General features: G+C 36.4%; 1 protein-coding gene across 1 annotated transcript in view; it reads right to left on the reverse strand.

Annotated features, from left to right (window-relative positions):
- ABCD3 (ATP-binding cassette, sub-family D (ALD), member 3) overlaps nucleotides 1–14945 on the reverse strand; it is a 59862-nt gene that overhangs the window by 28775 nt on the left and 16142 nt on the right. Inside the window, exons 2-4 of the mRNA XM_004689761.2 lie at nucleotides 13079–13112; nucleotides 8756–8854; nucleotides 6737–6825 (exon numbers count right to left, since the gene is read on the reverse strand). Of these exons, the coding sequence (XP_004689818.1) occupies nucleotides 6737–6825; nucleotides 8756–8854; nucleotides 13079–13112 (222 nt within the window). The remainder of the gene's footprint in view (nucleotides 1–6736; nucleotides 6826–8755; nucleotides 8855–13078; nucleotides 13113–14945) is intronic.

Raw genomic sequence — 14945 nt, forward strand, 5'->3', positions numbered from 1 at the left:
GTGGGCCATAAGGTACAACTATTCCATTCTGTTATTATAGAAGAAAAACACTCAGGAATGACACAGGTTTATGTCCAAAACACATGGTCGTGGGGTTCATATGTGGATCCCACTTCTCTGGCGGGGGACTAGACGAGCAGGTCTCAGGTCAGAGGCTTCCTCACGTATCAGAGTGTTTCTGAAGAGGCTTAAGACCTCTTCACACACACTTCAACTAGACCAGCTACTCCTTGATCTGTTTTACATATTTATCTGGTTTGAAAATATACATTAGAAATTAAAGTGAGGGCTCCATTGTGTTGTTTTAAAAGCCTTGAAACCCACCTAGCACATACATAATGGATCTTTAAATATCATCTCTATTATCTATTTAAAAAGGTAAAATTTATGTGTCCACACACTTTTAAGTAACATTTAATAATATTCCCAAAACCTGTTTTGGAAAACACTGCACCAAGTGATTTAAACCTAGCTGCACACACACAGAAATGACTGGTAGCTGACAAAGAAATCATTTGCCTTAGGTGAGTGAATAACATCAAGTAATGCCAACAGGTCTTCTACAGAAAGAAGTTCCCTGGTCAAAGAAATTTGTGAAAAACCTCTGTTGAACATTCTAACATGTCTTTTATCAAAGACCTTCTCCAAGCTCCCAGGGCCTCACGAGTGTGCTGCAGGTCTGCAATGCTGACAGCAGGCAGCACTTCCTCTGTCCTCAGACCTCAAGCATGTACTTTGGGAAGTGCCACTTTAGACTGATGGAAGAACTAACAGTGCAATTCTGATATAACTCCTAAAAAGTCCTGAGCAGTTAAAATAGAACCACACAAGATGTTGTCTGCAGCAGTAATAAGATTAGAGACGAGATGCAATCAAGACAGTACAAAAGTTAAGAGGCTTACATTAAAATTGTTTGAACCAAACTTTACATAAAATCAAAGTGCTTTAGTGCTGCCCAAGCTGTGAAACACACTCGGTTATAAAACTCTGGTAAAGCACGTGCTGTCACTCAATGTTTACCATTGGAGTAGCAGCTATAAATTTAAAAAATGGTTTCCTGAATAAAGTCGTATTTCTGCTTATTATTCCACTGCAAGAGAAAAGTAATAGTTACCCAAGAGTAAGGTCCCCTCGTTTTTTTAGTAGTCCTAATCATCATTTTTATTTTTAATTGGATTACTTCACCCTGAAGTAACGATCGTTTACAACACTCTGTGGCATACGGATGTAGGTTCACACCTTTTCAGACTCATGTTCCCATTTCCTACCTACACCGAGGCACTCCTGCTCCTCATGGTCCACCGGGCCCTCTCCCCTTCCCCTACTCTCCCTCTCTGGTAGCCTCAGCTTTGCAGTCAAGATTTCTAGAGTTTGTTTTAGCTTAGTTTTATCTGTTTCTTTGTTTTGTTTCTTTGTTTCCACATGGGTGCAATCACCCAGAATTTTCTCCTGAATTATTTCTTAGGATAAAATCCACATTTCTGCAAATGGAAAGATTTTATTGTTTTTTAAAAGCTGGCAGCATTCCATCGTTCCTATACACATCTTTCTCTAGTCCTAATACTTCATGAAGGAATTTGGTAAGTTTTAATGCTACTTGTATTCAAATGGGTGAAAATAAAATGTACATGATTACATATAGCAATAAGGTATGAAAAAATCTTCCCCAATCATGGAATTGTATTTCTGCCTTAAAGAAGGGAGTCTGTCCCAGTAAGACTTGCTCATACTCTAAAGTCATTAACCATTTCTAACAAAAAACCCTAAAAGTTGCATAGAATCTCAAAATGAGATTCTCTTTTGAGACTTTTTTTCTTGAGCAGAAATACATGAATCTAATCCTAATACTTGGAATATGCAAAAAGGAAAACACAGATAAATCAATTTACAAAGTAACTAGCTACAAATTAGATTGCATTAACTTTGTAAATAAAATTATCCCATATTATAACTCACAAAATTGTAAAACTTTAATTTAACCAAGAATCAAAGCTTTCATACAGAACAGGGGCTCAAAAATATTAAGAAAGTTACCAATTAAATTTAAAATGACCATTTTATAACTGTTGAACTAAAAGGATCAGGAACTTGCTCATCAGGAGTCCTGCAATTTTTCTATAAATTCATAATGTAACACAGTATTTTCTTAGAAATTCAATTTTTTGTGTTTTCTACATTTCATTGCTAAAATTTAAAACTCACTATCCAACACGATAATTACCACACCTAGTGGAATAACAAGTAACTTCTCTCTTGTCCATCATCACCAATTAAAATATCAGCTAAGCGTAATGTATTTCTCCAGGGTATTAAGCACTTGAGAAAAGTAATATTAGCATCTATTCTATTAAAGCTGTAAGTCCCTTATAGAGAAAGACATTTTTCTTGTGGATTATAAAAACATGAAACCACAAAACTGGAATAAAAGGGGAAAACTTTCAAATATAAACTATCTATAGGTGTCATTGAAGGTACCTGAATCAAGACACCCAAGATTCTTACATTGGGATTATTCAGACACCCTACTCCGGCATGCAGAGTATTTTTAGTCAAGAGCAATGAAATCCCTGAGGCTAAAAGAAGCTCCTGTCCTTGCCCAAGTCCCTCACCCTTCCCTAATAGAAGAGATCATTTCCTTCTAAGTTTCTACCCTTTTCCTAACAAGAAAAGTCATCACTGTCCCCCTTCAATAACCTGGAAGAATGGGGGGGGGGTCTCATGGAGTTGTAGGCTTATCAGTGAACATGTCCTCTCAATCTAAGGATCTCATCTTTACTGTCAGAGTAAGGCTAAGGTAACCCTTTCTGAAAGTGTCATGTGAAATGGGGCCCCCAGCCCTTGGTGGCCCAGGTCTCTAAAGACAGGATAAATATCCCTGGCCCGCTCCATTATTCTTTCAGATTTATAACCACTTAAATTCTCCATACACTTCTATATCTTTTATTTATACACTGAAATCTTTTAATATCTGAAATAATAAAGTACTAACAAACTGGGTTTCAGATTTTTAATACAATGCTGCATTTTCAAGTGAGTAAGTGAAATCTTACAGTTAAATAAATAAACCTTTGTACATATGCTATCAAATTTTGGCCTTTCTCCTACTAATCTGTCTAATGTTAATTTGTTTGTCCATCCAGCCTTAGAAGAATCCCAACAGGGTGGGGAAATTCATCTGTGTCCTGACACTATGATTGTGCAGAGGCCTTTATATGTTATGTGTGGCTGACTCTACACAGATGCCTAATAGGAGCTGCTCACAGTACAAGTAACCTGCATGTTTTTGCCACAAGTAATTCACAGTGCCATAATTAGGGAATTATATTCTTATCAGCAGATATAGCCAATGCCACAGTTAGGGAATTGCTTTCTTATTAGCAGACATGGCACTTAAAATCAAATCATCATCGGGCCCTCCCTGGTGGCGCAGCGGGTTAAAAGCACAGCACTGAGAATCTAAACCCGCTTCCGTATGAGTTCGATTCCCGCCTGCCCCGGGAGGTGACCACATGGCGTGGCAGACCTCTCCTGACCCGCCCGCTGCTCCCCTCAGCAGTGTACTTCCTCGATCTGTCTGTTCTGCTCCCCACTCTGTCTCTGGTGAATCCTCTCACCCTCCGCATCTCTGGCCTATACCCCAGTTCTGTATAAATAAATAAATAAATCTTTAAAAAAAAATCAAATCATCATCACAGAAGAAAATATAAAATTCTATAATCATGTAAAGGAGCGTAAGTATCCTCTTTACATGTTAAGTAAGTAGGCAAATAACTTAAAGGATATGTACACACACACAGCTCATAAAAACAAATTGACCCTCTGAACTGATATACTATAGCAAGAAAACAAACCTTTCAATTATGTCTATGGTTAACTCTCTTGAATCTGTTGAAGGATTCCTCACTAAGGTACACTACAAAATAGCCAGACCTCCACTACAAACACCATGCCCAATATAATCAACTTCTAACAAGCTTTTCAGGGCTTCACTTTTAAGTATAAACAAACAGCCAGGAATCACAGAAAGTCTCTAAAGTAAATGGCAAAGATGAGAACCACAAAGGACCATGAAGGAAACAAATTCAAAGACTAAAAGAAAGTCACAGATTTGAAAGAATAAGTGCTATATAAAAATGAATATCCCCATAAAAAGATAGCTCCTGAAAATAAAATCACAAGTAAAAATATAGAATGAAATATAAGAGAATTTTGAAAATAGTAGGAGAATTGTAAGACAGTCAGATGATCAGTCCTGGAGTCCAACATTCAACTAGTAAGAATTCCACGAGAAGTACAGAAAGAATGGAAAATTAAAAAAAAAAAAATTCTCGGAATGAAAAATGAGCAACAACTCTAGTTTAAAAGGAATCCACATACTGCCCAGCACAATGAAAAACAAAACTTATACCAACATTCAGAAAGATTCCCAAACACCAGAGAAAAAAAATTCACAACAAATAAACAATCATAAAAGCATCAAGAAGAGGGTGGGGAACAAAGGCAGAGCAGAGGGACCTAACACTCAAAGCCAAAGCTAGATAGATGGGGGTTAAACTTGGCTGTGCATTAGAATCACCTGGGATGTTCCAACGTGATGACTAATTGAATCACAATCCCGGGAGAAGGCCCAGGCACAGTACTCAAAATTCCCCAGATGATCCTAATCGTCCAGCAGCCAAGGAGGAGAACCACTGAGCTCCACTGTGGGCAACAGGGTGGTGCTTTATAGTAAGGAGGAAGGTGAAAGAAGAGAAAGACTCATCAGATTTACAAAGTCCTAAAAATGCATTACCCCTGTACTCTTTCTCAGAAAAAGACTGTGTAAGTAAACTGAGGAAGAAGAAAAACAAGATGTAACAGGTGATTTAATAGAGTGAAAGATGGAAGAAATTCTCAGTAACATAACAGGAGCAAACTCAAACATGACTGCTATTTATGTGTGTCTACCACGCAACCAATCCTGATTAGAGCAGGAGGGCAGGGAGCCAGCAGGAGACAGGGCTGGGCTGGTACCTGGTCGTGTCTGACCATATTACAATACTGTCAATAAACAGTATTGTCAGTAAACTTGAGTTAGATTAATTAGAAACAGGAGGGAAAAGAACAGTGCTACGAATGAAGTTAAAATGATCTATCAGGACCACAATATAGAAGCCACCCCAAAGCCCTGGTCTACATCACAGACTTCACTGAAACCTAACATATGCCTATCGAAACCTTCCACAGCTCAGTGTCAGCTAGAAAACAGCCCGCTAGCCTATAAGGAAATCTCTGGCTCATGGCCTGTTTCTGTGTTGCCTCTTCTGAGGCTCTAAATAACTCATTCTTGCCCAAAATCCACTGGGAGGAGACCTACTCCTTGTGAGGTCCACCCCATGGACTGTTTCCCCTTGAGCAAAGGACATAAACCTGGTTACTAAATTATTTTATTAGTCATTTCATGCTCTCAAACGTACCTGTAAACAACAGTCAAAACCATGTAAGCAGTAAATTCTGACTTTACAAAATACTGTGGCAACACTGTATGACAACACTGAGGATGAGAAGGGCATCCTCATGCTCCAAAGTAGGAAATACGTGCATGCTATTGACAATGGAAAAAAATCTAGAACAGTAACACATGTATGTTACACTGAATGCTGAGAACAAATAATAAAAGGAATGGAAAACAAACGCCCCCGGGAGTGACAGTGACAGGTGGGAAGAAAAGGGGAACAGGATGCATGTGTCTGCTGTCAAGTCCTGTAAGTCTTAACTACGCTCATGAAGGACTAGTAAGCTCTTCATATTGCTTTGATTAAATAAAAAGGCGCAGGACTACCTAGCCAAAGGTTTGAAGAAGGCCTGAGCTGAATCTAAGCAATTCATACTCAGAGGCAGGAGGTTAGGGCTTTGGGCCGCGCCAGACAACCTTTGTTCTAGAAAGAAGAGTCAGAAGTCACAGGTAAAGCATCCCTCCTCTTCCTACACATCATCTAAGGGAAAGATCAAGGGTATGAGGAAAAAGCCTTGATTTCAAAATTTGGGAACATAGAAAAATTTTAAGCACTGTTATCCAAAAAGTTACCTTGGATGATGTATTTTAAGAAATTTTCTGATAGAGTATTACACACCAGAAACCAGAATTCTAAGAAAAGAAATGTATTTTGATTCAAACTGGTATTAGGAAAAACAAATTCTTAATATCAGAGAAATGCTAATACCCTGATTTTTATTTTTAAGTTTTTTAATTCAAAAGTTATTAATTGCAGTGATTAATAATATACCATAAAGGTACAAAGACTAGAACGAAAAAATATATAAGATGCTAAGTTTAGAAATGAAGAAACTATCTTAAGAATTTTTTTTCCTTTTAATAAACATCCTTAATGCAATTTTCTGCTTTATTTGCTTCCAAATTAACTCACTAACTGTAGACATCCACTTGCTGGCTTTTTTAAAACCCAAACTACAGCATTCGTTATGCTGCATTGTAATATTCTGTTCAGCTGTCCTTAAGACCATGTCAAGTTTCGGCCTGGCAGGGTGTGGCCGGGTCTCTCCCAGTCACCAATGTATCACCATCAGAGTGTAGCTGAGTGGTGCACAGGAAACAACACGAATTAAGTAAATGAACAAATATATCATTTGTGTTAATTAATACTTAGACCTAACAGAGTTTATTTTTTGCTTATTAAGAATAATGCTTAGATATGAGACAAGTCCAACACACAGGAGGAAGGCAGAAGAAAAGTACCTTTCAATGAGCGTCCCATTCTGAATCATCCAAACGTCACAGTATGTTCGAGACACCAGCATAACAGCAATGAGAATCAAGTAACCTGTCTAAAACAGACCCGGTATAGTAAATTAAATGGCTGCACCTTAGAAAGTTAAAACAAACGCCCTTAGTAAAAATTTTTGGCTTCTAAATTCAAAGACTTACAAGCAATTTTTAAATATAATTTTAAAATGCAGTAAAAAAAAGCCATATAGACCAGGTAATCTTTCTCATTCAGAATTCAAAACTGAATCACAGGCAGGTTAGTTTGTCTTCATACAATTAAATGAGTGACAGAAGCAAGGCAGGCTACCTTAGATAACCTATCTCACAGTATATTGTGATTTTTTACATGTTCAATATACAACTTTAATAAAGAAAAATGATATAAACTGTTGGTATATAAACAACTAACAAATACTGAAGTCTAAAATTTTGTCTAAGCAGAATAAATACGGTTTAATTTGTAGGAAAAATCTCTAATGGTGCCCCTGTTGTCACAGGGTCTTTGATTTAATTATTAGGAAAAATTTACACATTGAAAACTAAGAGACCAGATGAATGTAGGTTAAGTATATTTGCATAACTTCAATAAATAAGTGGGACAATGGGAAGGTTTTGGATAGCAAAATATATTAAACAGATAAAGGAAAGAATGAAGGCAGTGGCCTCCCTGGTGGCACGGCGGGTTAAAGCACAGCACTAAGAAGCTAAAGCCACTTCAGCATGAGTTCGATTCCAGCCTGCCCCTGAGGTGACCACATGGCGCAGCAGACCTCTCCTGACCCGCCCGCTGCTCCCCTCAGCAGTATGTTTCCTTAATCTGCCTGTTCTGCTCCCCACTGTCTTGGGTGAAGCCTCTCACCACCCTGCACCTCTGGCCTGTACCCCAGTTCTATATGCATAAATAAATAAATCTTTAAAAAATAAAATAAAATAAAATAAAAAAGAATGAGGGCAATGGTTTAAAATACAATGAGGGGCTGAATGAAAAAACTAATAAGACACACCAAATGGACCATGGAACCGTAAACCCAGCAGCTTAGGTAATATAAAATCACTGCAAAATTCTGGGTAGAACAAAATGCTAAAAAGCTATGTTGAACGAACAAGACTAAGACAATGCTGTGTGAGTGGAAAGTGGAGGGGGAAGGATCAGTAAGTCCAGTGTGATGAGCAATGTGCATTCTTTTGGAAATTACAGTACTCTTGTAACCCCTTATCCATTTCATGCTGTTGAAATTATTTTTAAAATTTGAACAATGAGGTACATTATGTTTTAAAAAGATTATTTGGCAGGAAAGATTAAAAAGGGAGACTATTTAAATTGAGACTAACTGAAGGAAACTATAACCTCCAAGTTAAGAATATGTAGAAGGAAAAAAAACATCAAAACCCAGTAATGAAAGGATGAGGTTTGGGAAAGAGAAAGAATCAAAGGTGATGATAGTTAGAATCACTTAGGTGATCAGAGATGGAGATACATCATTATTTTAATAGTCATGTAAGATACTCTCAAATAATGATAGAGATAATCTCAACAAAAGGGCAAAGAAAGGGGCAATAAAACTTAATTCATATAACCAGCCCACTTTATGAAAATAACAGACGAATTCCAGTTGAACATCTTAACAATTTAATCAAATAAGGAAAAGAAACTTTCAAATACCTACCATATCAGTGTGACTATCATCTCAGTGTAATAAAAAGATTTGTCTTAACCTGTTTTTACTAATAGTATTTATTCTATCAGAAGCACTCTGCTGTTTAACATAAAATACGAGATAATATTCCATAAACAAGAGAAAATGATTTAAAAACTGGCACTGATCAAGGAGACTTGAATGACAATGATTTAAAGAAAAAAATTTTGAAACTTTCATTACCTATGTAGAAAACATTTAACCTGCTATAACAAAAACTTTATAATTTTATTATTCCAATCTCATGCAACCTTGAAAGTTGGACACATAACATCAATATCATCATACTTACCTCTTTACAAAATGTTCTAGGAACCATGATTTTCAGAATCCGTGTGAGTCTTGAAAAAAATACCTTGTCCACCATAGCTCGCTCTTTCTTCCCCTCTTTCTACCAAAAAAAAAAAAAAAAGTCTTTAAATTGGCTATTAATGACTGCAGAGTGGGGGAGCAAAGTGCAGAGGGGCCTAATGGCTAGCGGCCTGTGGTAGAAAAGTGTGGAGCCCAGGCGCAGAGTGAGGTGTGGGAACACGCGACTAAGGCGTTGTAAACCGTGCCCACAATAAAAAAAAAAAAAAAAAAACAATTAAAATAGAAAGTTGTCCTGATACCACGTGAGTATCTGGGAGAACACGACAAATAACAGAACTAGCAAGTGCAAAATACCAAGGTGAGAACCCGCTGACATGCTGAGGAGCAATAAGAAGCCGATCTGGCTGGAGCCACGAGCGAGGCATCCTAGCAGCTGAGCCCGAGACGGGTAAAGACGGACAAAGTAACGCGGAATCACTAAAACGCCAGCAGCGGACCTGCAGTAATTCTCCCTCTTTTGTTTCCTCTATTTGTACTGTCCCTGCTCCTATTTGTATTAAGTCACCGTCTGAAAGGTGACTTGACTTCATTACATTTCAATCTATAAAAGGGCCTATATTCTTCCTAAAATCAATGTCTTCTGCCAAGAAAGTTGGACTGGAGGACTGGCCCAGAAAGGCTGAGGAAGTTAACAGGGTGTTCCACTTTTCTTGAAACACAATAGAATCCATACCTGAAACCAATCTAAGTGATAATACCAACAGAGACAGTATATCTTACAAGCACTAGTGTCTCCGAAAAAATTTGTTTTAAATTCACAATTGATGTTCTCCACCACTACCTTTCCCGGTTGTTTTTTTAACTTAAAAAAAAAAAAAACTTGGATGACAAAAATTTAGAAAAAGCAAACAAACCACTAGATAATGCAACCAGAAAAATATGTAATATACCTAACATTCAAGAGACAATAATGCAAAAGCGCAATGAACAGTTCCTCCTGATATGTCACAGTTCCTACTGATATGTCAATCAACTTAAAAAGGTAAGGTGAATGGGAACTGACTGAGAAAGACAGATGTCTGGAAAAGTACAGAAAAACCAAAAGCCATATGCTTCTGAGAAGAGTGTAAGTATTCCTACATATTGTTGGGGAAAGTGTAAATTGGGACAACTCTTATGTAGCAACTGTCAAAATGTAAAATGTACAGACTGTAAAATGTATAATAACCCAGAAAATATCCTTTTAGGAACTTATCCTAATCTTGCAGATATTCTAACATACACACATAAAAAAATGTACAAATTGTTTATAATATCATAAAATTTAAAACCTAAATTTTTATCAATAATAAGATATGACATGCTATGGTAAATTTATGCAATTTTTTAAAAGAGGCTTTATACAAAAAACTTTATTGAACAGTTGAATCAACAAGCATAGCTACCCCTATCCACCACAGATGGATCTTTAAACGATACCTAAAAAAAGTAAAATGATGCATAGAATGATTGCGTTCATTATAATTTTCAATATATAAAATAATCCCACCTACATTGTTCATGGAGACATACATACACACACCCCAAATGCATAAAAACATGCCTAGGGAAGGTGTAAATACCAACCCAATCATGTTTACTGTCATACATTTTGAATTTTATACTATGTGTGTTACAAGCAAATTAAGTATTTTAAAATAAAGTCAACCTTTTTTAGTTCTATGAAATCTTTTTCCCCTTAAATCTCATTCTTATGAGAATTCTTACCCCCTCCCACCAAATCCCAAAGAGTAGGAAAAATTTCAGTAAAAAAAAATTTCCTTTTTAATTGCTTTCCTTCATAAGTAAAAAATTCACTGCGGGAAAATTAGAAAATTCTAATGAGCAAAAATAGAGAACATGGCCTTCCATTTAGATAACAACTGCTAATTCAGCACATGCACTAGATCTCATTGTAGTATGTATATGCCTGTTAGAGCTGTGCACAGCCTTAAAACTCAATGTGGTATCAGTGTGTGTACTGTCTTATATCCTTTCCCCCAACTATTTAATCTAACAAATGTATTTTGCTCATACTTTATAACTAGCAAGTAAGAATATGCTAAAAAAAATGCAGAAAAATACAAAAACTTCCCAAAAAAAGTACTTCATTTAGCTGTACTGATATAGTTTCAGTGATGTCCTAAAGCACAGATATGATAATATGCAGGGTGGGTATCACCCACCCAGATAACTGAGGTCTGATTTACTAAAATATAATTTAGATATGAGAGATTATAAATTTCCTGGTCTGATTTACTAAAATATAATTTAGATATGAGAGATTATAAACTTCCAATCTTCCAGAAGATTGGAGATAAGCCTACCTTGTCTATATTTCAGACTGGGAGAGAGCAATTACAGAAAGTAAAGAACAGCAATTTTAAATCAATCTGGAATATTCAGAGAGTAGACAATATGGAGGATTTGGGAAGCCTTAAGAATTACTGATCACTACAAATCTGCATGGCTTTACTAGTAGGTCATGTTCTAACTTTCTTCTTTGTTAGCATACTGTTACACTTGCTGACAAGTGCAAAATAAGTTTTGTGAGGGTAGGGGCTGTTTTACAATTGTTGTATACCCAGCACCAAAACAATGCCAGGCATTTTTGAGAGAGTTCATTTAATATTTACTGAAAGGTAGACTTAATAAAATAAGTTAATCAAGGAATTTGATGCTTCTAATAAATTTATTGTGACCTTAATAGAGAAGGAACAGATTCTGCTACAGTTAAAGTCACAACAAATAAACCAGTCAAAAAAAAAAAAAAAAACCAACCCACAAATTAAAAGATGCCACAGAATAATTTCCTTGTTGACCCTTACCTATTCAATGCCATCAGCAATTCTGAGAGGGAAAAGGCAGCAAACTGAACTTATAGAAACACCTTCTATACTAAATACCAAATGTTGAAATTGTATTTAAAATTACACTAATAAAGATACTGAAATAAATCCAGTAAGCTGAAATAAAGATACTGAAAGATACTGAAATAAATCTAGTAAGCTGACACAGGGTTAAACTAATGTTTACTTAAAAGAAAACAATGTCATTATCCTATGACCCAGCAAACTCACTCCTAGGGACCAGAAGAAAAAGTAAGTCCACACAGCATTATTTTGCACAGCCAAAAAATGAAATGATCTAAATGTCCCCCCACCTGATGAATGGGTAAACAAAATGTGGCATACAACAGAACACTATTTGGCAATTAAAAAACTAAATTCTGACACCTGCAACAACATGAATAAACTTTGAAAAGCATCATGCTACATGAAAGATTCCAAACAGACAGTCACCCTGTATTGAAAACTCTACTTATGTGAAATGTCCAAAACTGACAATTCAAGAGACACAGAAAGTCAACTTGGTTGCCAGGGGTGCAGAGAAGAGGGTAACATGGTGAATGTCCATGGGAGGCGAAAAATTTCTAAAATTAGTGACACAAATAAATTAAAAAACCATTGAATGATACAATTAAGTGGCTGGATCTTAACGGCATATGATTTCTAGCTCAACAAAGTTAGTATTGTCTGATGAATACAGACGTTAGAGGACTTATCAGTGGAGCTGTTTATCAGAGAGATACCTGAAGGTTATAAATTACAACTCCACTGAATGGAAACAGCAGTTATGGCTAAAAAAGCAAAAGCAATTTTAGGCTAAATTTTAATAAGATGGTGTTTGTATCAAGAGATGAGAAAGTGCTGAGATAGTCTATGCTAGTCAGACTACATCAGAACAACTTACTTTAAGCAATCCCCTCAAGAAACTAATTACTATAGGTCCAGAGAATATATACAGAATTGAAAAAAAGATTTAAAAAAAAAGTAAGAAACATATAAAGAAATGAAGGTCACTTAGCATGGGTGAAAAAAAAAAAACAATCTCATAAGATACATCTTCAAACTTTTAATAGTCTACTAGAAAAAACAGAGCAGCCTTGTCTATGAAAGTTATTCACCAATAAGCTAGAGGATGGAAACTTAAGCTCACAAGCTAGAACTAACACAATTATGGCTGCCGCCTAGAATAAATAAATCTCCATCAAATGAACTGATTCAAGTTATTTACTAGAAAATAACTAGAAGTTACCTAGTAAGGATTCCTATTTCAAAAAAAAAAAAAGTAAGTACTATAATATAGTAAGTTGGAGATCTTTAGGTTTCCTTTTAATTCTGAAATTGTATGATTCTATCCTAACTCAAAATTATAAAAGAAATACAAGCAATCCCAAAGAGTAAATGATTTAAAATTTTACCTCACTCTGTAATGGCTGTTTTCCATTTTTCTTACTGCAGGGAAAAAGAAAAAAAGAGAGATTTATTTGCAAACTGTTCCATAATAAAAATTACGATTATCAACAGAACACATCAAATTCTCCAAATGAGTTTCTGCTTTGTTCCTATCACATGGAGACAAAATACATTACTTAGAATAGTCTAGCTGTCTCTTACTAAGTATTATTTATACAGTGTTCAATAAACGTTACCTACTATCATAAATCAGGCATTGTGTTGATAATTTTTACAGAGACTTATTTTACAAATTCCCTTGTAGGGATGGAGTCTATTTTTTTATCCTTGAAACAAGGACAATGGATGTTAGCAAGTAAACACAAGCAAAGGCAAAAAAAAATATTTGTATGCCAGGCCATTTCTCTTACTGCTGGGCCATGAGAACAATCCCAGGTTACTTGCTAAAGGGTAAGACGCTGCAGCCACGTTACACTGAAGAAACTAGCTTGGAAGGATAGTAAGCAGCGTGGCCACGGTTCCGGCTACTCACAGTGGTCGATGTGGCATGTTAACCCAGGTCTGACTACTAATTCCGGTGTCTCCTTTAACATTAAATAACCAAGTATAAGTTCTTTTTATAACACATTACCATGACATCCTGTACTTCTATATGACAACTATCACATTTCTAATTCCTTATTTGATGTGTATTTTCTCCCAGTAAATTAATTCCATGAGCTGAGGAGCTGCTGCCAGCTGGCTTCTCCACAGAAGCAGTTAGATGGTTACTGGGGTACAAAATGTTTACTACGGATCAACACCAAGGAAAGGAAGAATAAGACAAGTTTGGGCAGAACTCAAACTGTGATGCAGGCCCAACAAAATTTCAACCAAGCAAGTGTGAAGACATGAACAACTGTCCCTCCAAATGCCCTGTGGTTGGCTTAAGTGACCAGGCTTTCACACCTCAGCCTACTGAAGTCTGCAAAGGCATGCCACCTCGGGGACCTTATGCCCTTGAAGGAGGTGGCTCTGCAGATGAGGCAGCTCCTGAGGTGTGAGCAGAATGAGTCACTGTACTCCTAGCAGCTGGACAGTAAGGCCCTCTTTGTAGGGGCATCTGGGTAACACAACCCCGTGACCCCTATGTAAGTCACATATTACTCAACCCTCTGTGGGCAACCTAGCTGAGATCCAACTTTCTGTAGCATGATACTAGTCTAAAGAGAAAAGCCGTATGGTCTTAACAATAGAGAAAAGGCCTTTGACAAAACCCAAATTTTCATCAAACTAGCATGGATCTTTATCATTCTGAAAAAGTAGACCAGCTAAAAACCCACAATGATTATTACCACATATTAAGGAAAGACTGAGTCTCTGTTAGATCTGAAACATGGCAAAGGCGCCAATCTCACTGCCACTACTTAACATTCTTAATAGAGGAAACAACAGTCAGAAAGTCGTGCAATGGAGAAAAGTGGTACACATAATGAAAAGGAAGACATAAAACTATCTTTATTACAAACTTTATAAACATATAAGTAGACAAGCCAAAGAAATCTACAAAAAATGTTAAGTGAGTTCAGCCAGGTTCCAGAGTAAAACAGCTACATAAACGTCAGCCCTATTTCTATAAACAAGCAAGCTGCAACTGGAAGTGGAAATTTTAAACATACCATTTAGAAGAGCATCAAAAACATTAAATATTTAAGGACAAATTTAGGAGGTAAAAGGTGTGCAAGACCTGTATGATAATAACTACAAAGCACTAGGAGAAATTTTAAAAGGAGTATTAAGATACATCATATGCTCAGGGATCAGAGGACTCATTATTAAGTACATAGATGTTCATTGATTTAAAAATTCAATATAAACCCAATCAAAATCTCA

Source organism: Condylura cristata, unplaced genomic scaffold (assembly GCF_000260355.1).
Source record: "Condylura cristata isolate star-nosed mole 26May11 unplaced genomic scaffold, ConCri1.0 scaffold00026, whole genome shotgun sequence".
Taxonomy (NCBI): Eukaryota; Metazoa; Chordata; class Mammalia; order Eulipotyphla; family Talpidae; genus Condylura; species Condylura cristata.